The sequence below is a fragment of the Trematomus bernacchii genome, unplaced genomic scaffold, assembly GCF_902827165.1.
Source record: "Trematomus bernacchii unplaced genomic scaffold, fTreBer1.1, whole genome shotgun sequence".
NCBI classification, from domain to species: domain Eukaryota; kingdom Metazoa; phylum Chordata; class Actinopteri; order Perciformes; family Nototheniidae; genus Trematomus; species Trematomus bernacchii.
This window is the reverse complement of record NW_022988050.1, coordinates 13,561,658-13,574,524: the sequence shown is the minus strand read 5'-3', so window position 1 is coordinate 13,574,524 and position 12,867 is coordinate 13,561,658. Positions and strand designations below refer to the sequence as shown.

The 12,867-nt window shown below is 41.7% G+C and overlaps 1 protein-coding gene across 2 annotated transcripts in view; it reads right to left on the bottom strand.

The window, feature by feature from the left end:
- Nucleotides 1-791: 791 nt before the first annotated feature.
- etv4 (ETS variant transcription factor 4) overlaps nucleotides 792-12,867 on the bottom strand; it is a 34,368-nt gene continuing 22,292 nt past the window's right edge. For both annotated transcript variants that reach the window (XM_034119082.1, XM_034119081.1), the window contains 7 exons: nucleotides 12,223-12,405; nucleotides 11,328-11,722; nucleotides 6,959-7,027; nucleotides 5,971-6,018; nucleotides 4,769-4,941; nucleotides 2,810-2,911; nucleotides 792-1,309 (listed from right to left, as the gene is read on the bottom strand). In XM_034119082.1, coding sequence (XP_033974973.1) covers nucleotides 1,082-1,309; nucleotides 2,810-2,911; nucleotides 4,769-4,941; nucleotides 5,971-6,018; nucleotides 6,959-7,027; nucleotides 11,328-11,722; nucleotides 12,223-12,405 — 1,198 coding nt within the window. In that variant the 3' untranslated portion in view covers nucleotides 792-1,081. The remainder of the gene's footprint in view (nucleotides 1,310-2,809; nucleotides 2,912-4,768; nucleotides 4,942-5,970; nucleotides 6,019-6,958; nucleotides 7,028-11,327; nucleotides 11,723-12,222; nucleotides 12,406-12,867) is intronic.

The window sequence follows — 12,867 nt, the reverse complement described above, 5'->3', positions numbered from 1 at the left end:
TTTCGACATACAATACTATGTCGTTTTAAAAAATATTCTCGACATACTATACGATGTCGTTTTTTTCAGAAAATGTAGACATTTTGTAAACATTTTGATATTTGTTCAACATACTATACTATGCTGTTTTCTTTGCATATCTTCAACATATTATATGACGGCAAACATGTCGAAAATATGCAAAAGATTTATAGAACAACTGAACTTCAGCCATAAGGGCCTAGTATAGTCAAAATGTCAATAAATATGACAGTGTATAAAAATAACACAAAAAAACTAATGTATGGCGAAAAAATCAAAGCAAAGTATTAAAAAAATAATAAAAACCGTTTAAAATGTGTTTAAATTATTAGATAAAACAGCATACTAATAATACGACAAAAATATCAGATATCACGAAATATTGCAGTATGTCGAATATATTAGAAAAAATGACATACGATAGATTGTCGAAAATATTAAAATAAACCCAAAACAACCCCATAGCATGTCGGAAAATATTTTATAACCTAATTTTAAAGCTTTACCATTACATATTTCCCACATGACATACAATCCTATGATTTTTTGTGACATTTTTATTACATACTATAGTTTACTTCTTAATGGCTTTTTAAAACATTTGGATGGCATACTATACGGCGATATTTGTATACAATTTGTATGACATACTATACCATAACTTTTATTTGATAACTTTTTCTTTTATATACTATTCTATAAATGTTTATGACATTTTGACATGTTATGTTACTCATACCATAAGGCAGAAAAAAGAGCCTGGACTGCAGTTTGGGTATTATGAGTATTTATTAAGCAATCTCTTCAACCACAGTCATGTTTATGGATTGAATAGGCATCAGATGTGAAAGGAATGCAGCTCTTAAAAACAAAATAAAACAAAAAATCCCTTATGAGATTAATTTAAAACAAAAACACCATAGCCTTATTATATACAAGTGGATGGGGTGGGCATGTGCAAGAGGTGCATGGGGTTTCAGGATGTGTATGATGATGGGTTGATACAACAGGAAGATATCTGAAGGGGGGAGAAAGGAGGGAGGGTGGGGGCTGGCTGGCTTTAGTACATGTAGCCTTTGGAGTAGGGCTGGGGGCCCATGTTTTGGGGGGCTTGTTCTGTGGCGTAGGGCACTCCCTCGTCCAGGTGGGACAGGGGCACCGTGTCCTCCTCGTTGACGTAGCGCTCAAACTCGGCCTTCAGGCTGGGCCGCTGATTGTCGGGGAAGGCCAGGGAGATGAGGGCCTCGGGCTCACACACAAACTTGTAAACATAGCGCTCCCCTGCCACCTGGAGAAAGAGCAGGGACATGAGTACTTTAGGAATGCATACGAAATAACACACTGGTGTACAAAAGTTGACCTTGTCTATTTCAGTCACAAAAGGTGAAGGGGCTTATTTTTTTATGACATTTTATGTCATTTAACATGTCACTTAAATGTCATAGGATTGGGTAATACATATTTATTGTATATATATTGTGAGTAAGCAGTGGCGGTGCCAGAGTATTTTTGTTGGGTAATCTATGGTAGGGCTAACCCATACAGTGGTGGGGCTCAAGTCAGTATTTGCAATGTAATTACATACACGCTATATCGCCCCCCTTGACAGTGAAACGCCACGCGTGAGGTTTAGATTATTTCCCTGTCTCAATCAAAATGGAACTGTATGAAATAAAACGGCACATTTGTCTTGAAGTAAATAAAAAGGGATCACTGTGAACGTGACGTATGATAGTACACGTTGAAGATCCAATGGGGATACTGAATGGCGGTTTCGACTGATCTCAATCAGTAAGGCATGACGCAGATCCAACGTTGAGTTGCTCTGATTGGCAGTAGGTCTATTCAAATTGCATTCGGAGGCATTTTGATCTGACCGCGGCCGCGCTGATATTATAACGCCAGAGAATTTCCACACCTTTAGTGTATAAAACTTCCCCACTACTTAGACTATTCCTTGCACCCCTCTTCTAGCATAAGCCCGAATGGTCTCAACCATATTGCATCAGTAACGTGCACTTGTTGTTACAGCAGGATCAGTTTGTGTGCTGTGGACACGACCCGTATATTTTCGCAAGCCGTGTTCTCAACATTTAGCATTTCGCTTATTATTTAATTTAATTTGCTTACTTTAACATCATTTTTCATGGTGGGGCTAAGGTGGGGCTATGCCATTTCTTGGTATGGCTGTAGCCTACCCCAGCCATACCCTGGCGCCGCCACTGTGAGTAAGGCATAAGTGTCTTTTCTTGGTAACGATGACATCTTCTGAACTTGTTCTTACTGTTCTGTTATTCATTATTTAAATATATATTGATATATTTGAGTTTCTTCATATATACGTATATATTTATATAACCTGGCCTAAAAGTACCACATTAAAATGTCCTCAAAAGTTATAGTATAGTATGTAATGGCTTAAATGCCCTTTAAATGTGGTAATAAAAAAAAAAACAGCTTTAACATTTTCAACTTGGGGGATAGTTGTAAAACCCCTTTGTGCCATGCTTAAGAAACTTCCACACCAGGCATATTGCTGTTTTTGCAAGTACGACAACAATAGATAATTCTCATTAATATTTAAGAACTAATCTATAAAGCATTAGTACATGATTCAACTGAATACATCTTTATAAAGGGTGTGTTAAGAAGAGAAGGAAAGTGGTACCATAAATGGATAAAGGTGGACTATGAACACATAAGGAGGATACACCTCAGCAATGCTGCTTTATCATCTAGAAATCTGTATACATTTAAATTAAAAGACGGGAAATGGTTCTGTTTGTACCTTCTGCATGATTCCTTTCTCGTAGTAATAGCGCAGAGAGCGACTGAGCTTGTCGTAGTTCATGGCTGGACGGTTCTTCTGCATGCCCCACAGCCGGGCAACCTGAGGAAAGGAAGGAGGAAATGGATGGGGTTAAACTTCTGGCTAAGTTCAGCTTTGTGATGTTTGCATGCTTTTGACAGACTTCAGAATAAAGCATTGCTCAAATGACACCTTTAAAGACAAGGAGCGTTTGTTTTAGTATTCCCCCCCTTGCATTTCCTATTACCTAGATACTAGTTACTGTATTTTATGCTTAAACCACTAGGGGTCCTCGGTGATAAGCTAGTGCCCTCTCTGCCTTTTAACTCAACAACATCAACATGCCAAGAGCAGGGCGAGTCCCCACATGTGGATTCACTTCCTTTTTATGTAACCCATTACCACTTGAATGCAACCAGAGTCCCACAGTGTTTGCAGTGAAATAAGAGTCAGGTCTGGTCGTCAGGCCATGAAATACACTCACAGCCCAAAACTGAACTCTCAGCTGACGAGGGACCACTAAACTCTGATCAGAAATTAGTGTCTGACAACCCCACACAGGCAAGGGGGAGTAAATCACATCATTTCACAACAGTGTATGATCATAATGTTGACAAACATCTAAGATAGTGGAGTAAAGTGTAAAGCTGGGGGGGAGGGGGGGGGGGGGGATTCATGACTCAGGGTGTATCCCACAGTGGCCATCCAGCCTGCAGCCCTGTTTGATCTCTGAGTGTGCTCTCAGCCCTAATTGCTCTTGTAAAACTCCAACCCCATTCATTTTTAATGTACAGTAAAAAGATAATGGAAAACACACTGTAGACCTCTCCGTATTATGTCCCACCTAAATGGACGCCGGCTGAAACGTCCAATCAAATTACAGACTTAAACATTGCCAAAAGAAATGGCTCGACGTAAGAAATGTGAGGAGGTGAGCGAGAACGGGGGTGTTGGATGATTCTGTGATAGAGCGCGTCCTACGCAGCGTTTCATGTGTTGAATAATGAATGGGGGACTAATGGAAGATGGATCAGAGAGTAGACCTGTGAGGAAAGCGGACAAATCTCACTTCTAAATCGCTCTAATCTAGGTAGCGCCTTAAAACCCTGCTAACATAAATTCATTCCGAGAATAACTCCTGTGCTGTCCGTATCAGATTTATATTAACGTTGTGATAACACTTCTCCTCTATCTGTGCCGTCCCGTAAGAAGGACTAAAAATAGTGCTGATGCGTTTAAAAATGGTGAATTCAAACAATTAAGGTGATATCATTATTACAGTTATAATAGAAAGGGTTAGTAGGCTTATATAACCTAGAGATGCCCTTATACTGTTGGATGTGCACAAATATCATCATATCTTGAAACAAACATACCTTTCATTTTTGAATTGATACGTGCCAAGCATCTTTGAAACCCTCCTAGTGCAGGAGAAATACTGTAGGCTACTATTAATGGCTGCTAGATGCTTGCTATAAATACAACTTGTACATTTAAGTGGGCCCTGTTATGCTCATTTCAGTTTAATATATTGTGTGTCTCTACTGTGACATGTTTACATTCTTTAATGTTCTTTTATGTTTCTTATACTGCCTGTGCTGCAGCACCTCTTTTCACCCTCTGTCTGAAACCAGAGCCCAGTCTGCTCTGATTGGTTTGCTGGTCGGCTCTGTTGTGATTTGTCAACCGCTTAGAGATGTCCCGCCCCTTAGCCTATTACGTAGGATGTGTTGGAGCGCTAGCCAATAGCAGCGTGAGTGTAGCCAAAGACTATGTTACATAGTGAAGTGAAGTGAAGTCATCTGGAGGGAACTTTGGGATTTAAACCATTGCAGACCATTTACATGCACACAAACCTATACAACACACTGCAGGAGAGGGGAAACCCTTAAAGAACAAACAAACATCTTCTAGTTTAAAGAAACGGTTTGGACGTACCTCTTCGGGCTCAATGAGTTTGAACTCCATGCCGCGGCCGGTCCAGGCGATGAAGTTGGCGTTGCTCGGGTCGTCCAGCAGGGCCACCAGGAACTGCCAGAGCTGCAAGGAGCCTCGGCGCTGGTAGGGTGCGCCCTCGCGAAAAACACTGCCGCCCTCCTGCTTCACCTCAGCTGGAGCAAAGAGAAAGGAGATGAGGATTATGGGCGATGATCACACATGTTCAAATGGGCTGAAATCTTTTGATGCAACGTAAACATGTTTGTAGCTTCAGCAAAGTTAATTTGATACATGTTCTGCACATTACCCTGCATCCGACCGTTACGATTCAATCATTAAATGAGGGTTTGAGTGGTTCTTATATTACATGTACAAACAAGGACATTATGAACAGCTACTTTTAACTGTGAGGTCTTTGAATTCCAGTACATCATTAAGTCATCTTATCTTGATGTTTCATGTTTGCATACAGACATAAGCTGAATCAAATGCTTACAGCTTATCAAATTGAGCACTACAAGGGCAGCAGTGTGCTTAGCTGTGACTCACCGGGAGAAAACACTGAAGGTAACACAAAGCACATAGATATTTAAAAGCAAGAAGATGATGCATACTACCCGTGATAAGCTGAGAACAAATGATCAACAACACTGGGTGAAGCTTTACGTAGGTAAATGGACACTGATTAGTTCTCTGTTGTTTACCAGTTACTTGATCTGTTTTACACAAGTACGGCAACTTGAGAAGCTCAGCTAAGTTACTGCTCTCAGAAAAGTTGCACACTTCACTGGTTCAACCAGTGCGGACACCCTCAGGCTCTCCACTCAATCTCCTTTAGCGTCAATCACCAACAACACCATGGGAAACTGCTTGTCTCTCTCCTGGGCGTGACAAAGGAGTGATACACCGTGTGTGCAGAGGAACCAAAAACACTAAATAAGTTGCTGAGTACACAGAGAACCTTTAACTCTTACACAAGGATCCCTGACGTCGATATGAGATGATAGTCAGGTATATAGAGTTTCTCAGCTGAAATCATCAAACCAACATCTCGCAGAGTGGACTGCAGCGGGCAAATAATAATAATAATAATAATAATAATAGCTTGGATTTATATAGCGCCTTTCATGAGACCCAAGGTCGCTTTACAAAGAAGAATGAAACTATGAGTGAATGCAGAGTTATGGATGCAGCAGGCTCACCTTCAAACTTCTCTGGAACCACGCGGGAGTCGTTCTCAAACAGATAGCCTGGGAGACAAAGAGAGAGTTGTGTTAGAGTTTCTAGAGGCCTTGATCTAAGCGCAACTGGATTGTTCATTTTGGATACGTGCCAATCTTTGAATAACATCCCAACAAAATACAAGACTTCATTCACACATGAATAGCCAATAAGTGTGTACTCACAAAAGTAGAAATGAGCAGTTCAGTTACAGGGATAGGAAGAAACTAGGATCTTTCTTCACATTTCCATGGCCAGTGAACTTATTGTTATATCTTTGGGCTTTTAGAATTCAGTTTAAATCTTTAACATGCTGAAAGCAATAGGTGAAGAAAAATGTAAAGTTCCCAAAATGGTGCAACAAACAATGAGAATGAAGGAATATATTATTTTTTCTGGGGGAAAAGGTTGCTTTTTCCAGCAGTTATGTTTATTCAGGGATTCTTGAGGCAGGGGTGAGGCGAGGGCCTCTGCCAATGGATACACAGAAACACCGCTGGTTAGCCAATGGAAACACAGACTCTCTACGCTGGTTAGCCAATGACCGCAGAGCTCTAACCAACACAGGCTCAATGTAGATAACATATTGGAGAGGAGATTGGATACATGCAATTGAACTAGAGACCATTTTATGATGGGATTACACCATATGTGACACCAAAACCTTTCCCCCTCTCTATCCCCCTGTATCCCGCCCCCTTGTTTAGACCACATCCATCTTAAAACTGGGGCTTCATGTCAAATACACATAGGTAAAATATGGTTGCACTGTTGTGACGTGTTGACAAAATCTGTCCAAAGACACACACCCTTAAACAAATCGCTAACAACACCAGAGTCCATGAGGAGGCTGGTAAATATTGATGTCATTTAGATTACCTTTACCGAAAAACAACTATAATTCAATTTCTGGTGGAGAAAAAAAAACTGTATGAAACTATATTTTACGTTCTAGTAAAATGAGATTACCTTCATTGCTGTGCTGGGGGGTGGGGTAGCCCTCAGTATGGTGGTACATAGAGGGACATCCAGGCACATCTGTAACAGAAACATAAAAAGCTTGAGTTTATCTCATCAACCATTGGATAACTGTCCATGTTTACATTCTCTGAATAACCTCTGTCTAAATGATCCCAGAAACAATACATTAGATTAGATTGTATCGATCTTCAATTACATTGTTAGAGTGGAAATGTGATACAATGGGTTAATTGTTGAAGAATAACCACATTAGGTTAATCTTTTTTGAGTAAATGAAAACCCCCTTGCTAAGCTAACAATAGCATGACAAAGTATGCTTATTATATGGGTATTGTGTGTGACCACTCCGAGCATTGCAAGGACGAACGCTGCATTTATCATATCACTTCTCTTGTCTGCTGGTATTTTTAGGCCATGAGCAAGCACCTTCAACAGACAGAAAAGTGCTACAGTATACAGTGTCTGCACTTTATCTGGGTACTATTGACTGACACCAAAATAGATTTTACATTCCTCCTCAGTGCAAGTTGGAACACATATTTATGTTATAAAGACAAGCTTAGTGCTTCCTATCGTGACTGCTCTGCTAACCTTGTTTGTCTGTCTTTTTGGCTTTAAAAAATAAAGGTGCAACACTTATTATTATATGCGTTTGTCCGTTTTTATGCGGTCTGTCAACTGTTTAAAGGAGACGGGCATAAAGAGTGAAAAGGTGCAGCTTTGCCTCTGGCTCCGGCCGTGACTCACTCCTGGGGAATGCAGCTGCAGCGCTGTGACCGTGATAAGATGCCACTGGGGAAAATCAAACCCTCCATTCTGGGGAAGCAGCACTCCATCATACTGTAAATAATATGTCTGCCAGGGCTCCACCAGGGAGTGATCCGTGGATTGGGTGTGAGAGCGGCGGGGTTAATAGTGCACTGAGTGGCATCATCATTTTGTGTCTTTCATTCGACACAATAGCAGTGATTAAGCCATGGAATGCCAATTTGTCTGTGAAACTAAACTGGTCTCATTCACAAGCCTGCTTTTAAAATATGGCGGTGAACTTGTGGCCTTTTGCTTTCATTGTTCCCATAAAAAACCCCCACTCATGTTGTTGTTTTAACTCGTCATCTACGTCAATACACTTCTTTTGTATGCTCCAGTGCTGTTTCTCCATTATATACCCATGCGTTTACAGTTTCATCAACGTATAAATGACACAATAAATCAGCAGAAAATAAACAATAATCATTAAAAACCAATATGGCAATATGTCTCAATGAACTGTATTAATGTTTCGTTTAGAGGATGCATGCATTCAAAAGCTCTTACACACATATCATCCAATTAACTGCCCGAGAGAGGCCATACTTTCTACTGTCTGCAAATTACATTTACATTACTCCATTTTAATGGTGGAGGATTAAGATTTCCGGTTCATGCTAATGTTCGTAATTGGTCTTTTTAAAGACTACCTGGAATCCCATGACTAACCCCTTTTAACAAATGCATCATTTTATTTAAAGTGGACCTATCATGCTATATTTAAATGATATATTGTAGGGCCATACCTATATAAGGTATATTTATACGTTTCTGTTTTCAAAATACCAAACAGATCATGCATTTTAGTCATGCCTCATTTCGCTCTATGTGCTGTTTGCTGTCTACGGGGCTGATCTCTGTGAGCTGCAGCTGACCACGCCCCCCTGCAGGAGAGGGAAGCCGTGCTCTGATCAAGTCAAGAGGGGGAGAAAAAAAGATCTCCGTCCTCCGTGTTTTATTATATAGAGTCGTTATTCATTTGTTTTAAAGCTCAATAAATAACAAAGAAGACCTTTGACCGGCACTTTTCTAATTTTGTCCGGAAGATTTAAACTTTAACAGACATCTTGACCGGCGAAAGAAACTGAAACTGAAACTCTGCCGCACGGTCCCCTCGTTCCTTGGAAGAGGCGGAGAGGTGGGTGTTTGTCATCTGCTGGTGGACTAACCGGAGAGAATTACAGTGCTTGCCTCGACGGGGAGGGATTGCATTGAATTATAGCAGCGGGAGCAAACGCTTGCCTCGGGGAGGGAGAAAGAAAGCCACAGCGGAGAATAAACAGAAGGGTAACCATGGTAACCATGCGCGGGAAGTCTTCTTCGCTGCTTTTGTGGCAGACTACAGCGCCACTTACAGGCCTGGCATATGTACTACAGCGTCTCCAGCGCTTTCGAGCGGCAATGGCCGGCCGTGGCCCAACCCCACATTCCCCTGATAGGTGGAGAGTTGGCCCAATAGCCGTAGCGCCACTTCTGTGACGACATAGAAGTGTTCAAATCTGGATCAGTCTGCATCAGATCCGTTGCAGCCCCTTTTTTAGAGATTTGGGTATGGAGGAAAATAGAGAGGGTTGTGTTTTCTGACACTTGGTGAGTTCCCTGGAACACCGGGGACACATATTCATGTATAAAAGACGTACAAAAGTGCATTTTGCATGATAGGTCTCCTTTAAGCATTCTACTTACATACACATTATTCTTACAATGAGAGATCTAGAGGTAACCGTTAAGAAAGGATGGACGTTTTTTTGGCATGTTCCAGACGGATTAATTCGACAACATTTGTGGTGTGTTGTATAACTGTCTATGAATGGGTGATAAACTCTGATCCTGAGTCTGATCGGCCTCTGCAGAGGCTTAAACTCATATCAGAGACACTGCTACGGAAACCCCACCAAATGTAACTTTCTCCTCCCAGTAGTTATCTACAGAAAAACATCCTTTTGTACTCTATTCATCTTTCTTTCTGAAGGTCGTGCTAGTCATTGTCAGAGCTATCCGGTCCCCCTATCAAAAGGTGTGAGTGTAAAAACACAGAGTGGGAAGAATTAGGTTGCTTTTCGACCATAGTATGATGGTTTCAGCTCTGATGCTTTGTAGCCATCCACTAACGTGCACATGTGGGACCTGTGGGACTCAACAAAAGCTTGTTCTGCTCTAAGTCCTATAGCAGCTTTAATACAAGTGAATGAGGACGCAATGTAAACTGAGAGTTCTGTTTCTCTCTTGTTGTTGTTTCAAATTCAGAGAGGCAAGCAGAGGAGCTGGTTTCTGTGCTCTCAAGTGGCAGGGCCTGTTTTTAAAGCGCCTGCGCTGGCTGGCTACCCCCCCACCGCCCCTACCCCTCACCCACTCCCAAAGCCCAGCCAGTGAGAGGCTCGGGTTACTGCGGCCACGCTCATTTTTCCATTATGAGTTCATCTGCCTGCAGAAAAAGGAAGCCACTGGTGCAACCTGAGACCCTGGAGCACTCCACCGGGGACTCTAGTCTTTCCAGTGCCCTCCATTTTCTCAATGAAATTCCTCTGCCTCTCTCGCAGAGAGCGCTGGGGGGAGGGAGGGAGGGAGGGAAAGGGTAAGGAAGGAGGGAGGAGTGTAGCTGCAGCAGAAAAAACATACTTTTTTTTCCTTTTTCTTTGCAAAGTGTCAGAGAGTTGAAGGAGGAGTTTTGGAGGCAGGGAGGGAGTCGGGTGGGAGTCTAGATACAGTGAAGAAGTTTGTTTGCCTTTTGGACATTTTGTTCTTCAGTTAGCTTTGCACACAGGGGAAGGTTGGTCTTAGAAGGAACCTTTTTTGGAAAGCACATTGTAATGCCAAATAATCCTTATAAATAATCTTGTGAGTCAAGTTTCTGTTGACTCACACATAACCTCTTAAATATGATCTAATGAACACAAATGAGATCTAAACTGGTATCCGTATTGTTTGATTCTCCTCAACACAATTCAAAACTCATTGTTTGCCACGAGGAAGACTTTTCAGCAACACCTTCAGTAACCTTAGTTCATCACATGGATTTTATCGATCTACAGATAATGAATTGTGGCTTAATGAGTAACTGTTCTGCACATTTAATCAATAACAACTGCCAAAAATGTGCTTGTGTTAAGCAACTAAAACGTGAGAATTTGCTGGTTCTGTTTTAAACTAACGTCTTTAGGTTTATGACTGATACGATTTGATTCTTATTCTTCAACCAGTCACTTTCTTGTACGGAAGCAGAGGACAGAATAAGCACCTTTTAGTTGCCAAATGCTGGTAAAATATGCAAATGTAAAATAGATATGCATCAATCACCTGCCAAAAAGACATTGACAATCTATTAAGGCTGGAAGTACTTGAACATTCACTTTCCATTTGGCAGGTGGACAATAAAAGGTAATTTTGCATTCCGACAAATGATTGATTCTATAAAATATCCATGAAAACACTCATTATTCTCACTGGCAGTTCTGTTGATTAGAAAATGATACATTTCCCCTACTTTATGAGTGCACTCCTATTGCATTATCATTTTAAACTAAACTGTAGTGAGTTTATCACTCACCAGGTTCGTAGGTGTAGTCTGTGGGCTCCTGCTTAACCATCATGTGGGCTGGTGGGAACCTGTGTGGGTGGGGGTGCGAGTGTGGATGTTGTTGGTGATGTGGGTGGGGTGCGTGTCCCGGTCCACCCCCGTGCCCAGGCCCTGCCATGTGAGCGGCCCTCTCATACAACGGGTCCATGTATTCCTGCTTAAAGCTCTGCTGCAGGTAGGGCATGCAGGGGTCCGAGTGCTGCCGATGATAACCTCCACCTCCGCCTCCACCTGGCCCTCCACCCACGCCTCCACCGGCTCCACTGTGTCCTGCCGGGGCAGATGGCATGCGCTGAAAGGCCTGGCTGGGTGGTGGTGGGAACTGGGGGCACATGGGGTCTCCTGAAGGGCCCTGATATCTGGAGCTGAGAAATCAGACACAGCAGAGGAGCCCATTAAAGAAAATGCACATTTATATATCAACACGCAACAATGCAGAATTCTAGACTTGTTTTAACAGCTGTATATACATTTTTTTTAAGATCTTCACCATAAGGCTTTACTTGGGTTTATAGTCTAGTTTTACAAAAGCTTGGATTACAGTGACCTAAAAAGCAGTTTGCGTGTAGACAAAAAAAAACATGTACATATGGACTTCTGTTCAGAATTGAGCAGTTTGTTTTAAATATGTATTTGTGTATGGATGTTGCAACTATACAGAGCTTTAGCAATACTGTATGTAATTATGGTCATGCTAATAAAGCTATTGAATTTCATTGACTGGGTTTTTCTCTAGGGTTGAACTATCATCCATAGAAAATACCCTTCCCCTTGCAAGGATTTATTTCAATAATCAATTGTAAAATATATTGCACGTGACCAAGTGTCAATCACAGATACTGCAGAGACTTATGGGGTGTGTCACCTGGCGTTGATGGGGTAACTGTTGCTAGGCAGTGGCTGGGAGGCGGCAGCAGGGTTCATGTAGCCAGCATCGGGCCGTCCGGCCGTGGCAGGTTTCGGGGAGTAATGCTGCTGCATAGGGGACATGGGGGTCCCTGGGCAGGAGCTCTTGGCTCCTCCTGCAGCCCTTTTCTGATCATAGGCACTGAAAAACATCAACACACTCATGAGTACACGCATATATGTACATGTTACAGCAGGGTCATACTGGGGAGGGGTCAATACAGCAGACAGAGCTAATGGGAGTTATTTGGTGGGGGTTTGGTGGTCAATAACATGTGGTAAGTGTTTTAGCTGTGCTGACTTATGCATGACAGCTGACCATTGGACAGAATGGTAAAATAAAGTAATTATTGTTTCAATTGTTCTGCTCTTTCCAGAGAGATAATAATCTCAGTGCCCTAAACATTTTTGAAAGATGCTTCAAATAAGAGCTGATAAATAGGTTTCAAGGAAGCCTGGTAGAGACATGAAACAGGAGGAGGAAATGACAGACCTCTTTATTGCTCTTATCTAGAAACCAAAACTGAGAGATAGATAAGATATTATATAATATAAATGCTCTGTTTATTCCCTACATACGATTGTTTTTAGATATACACAAGTA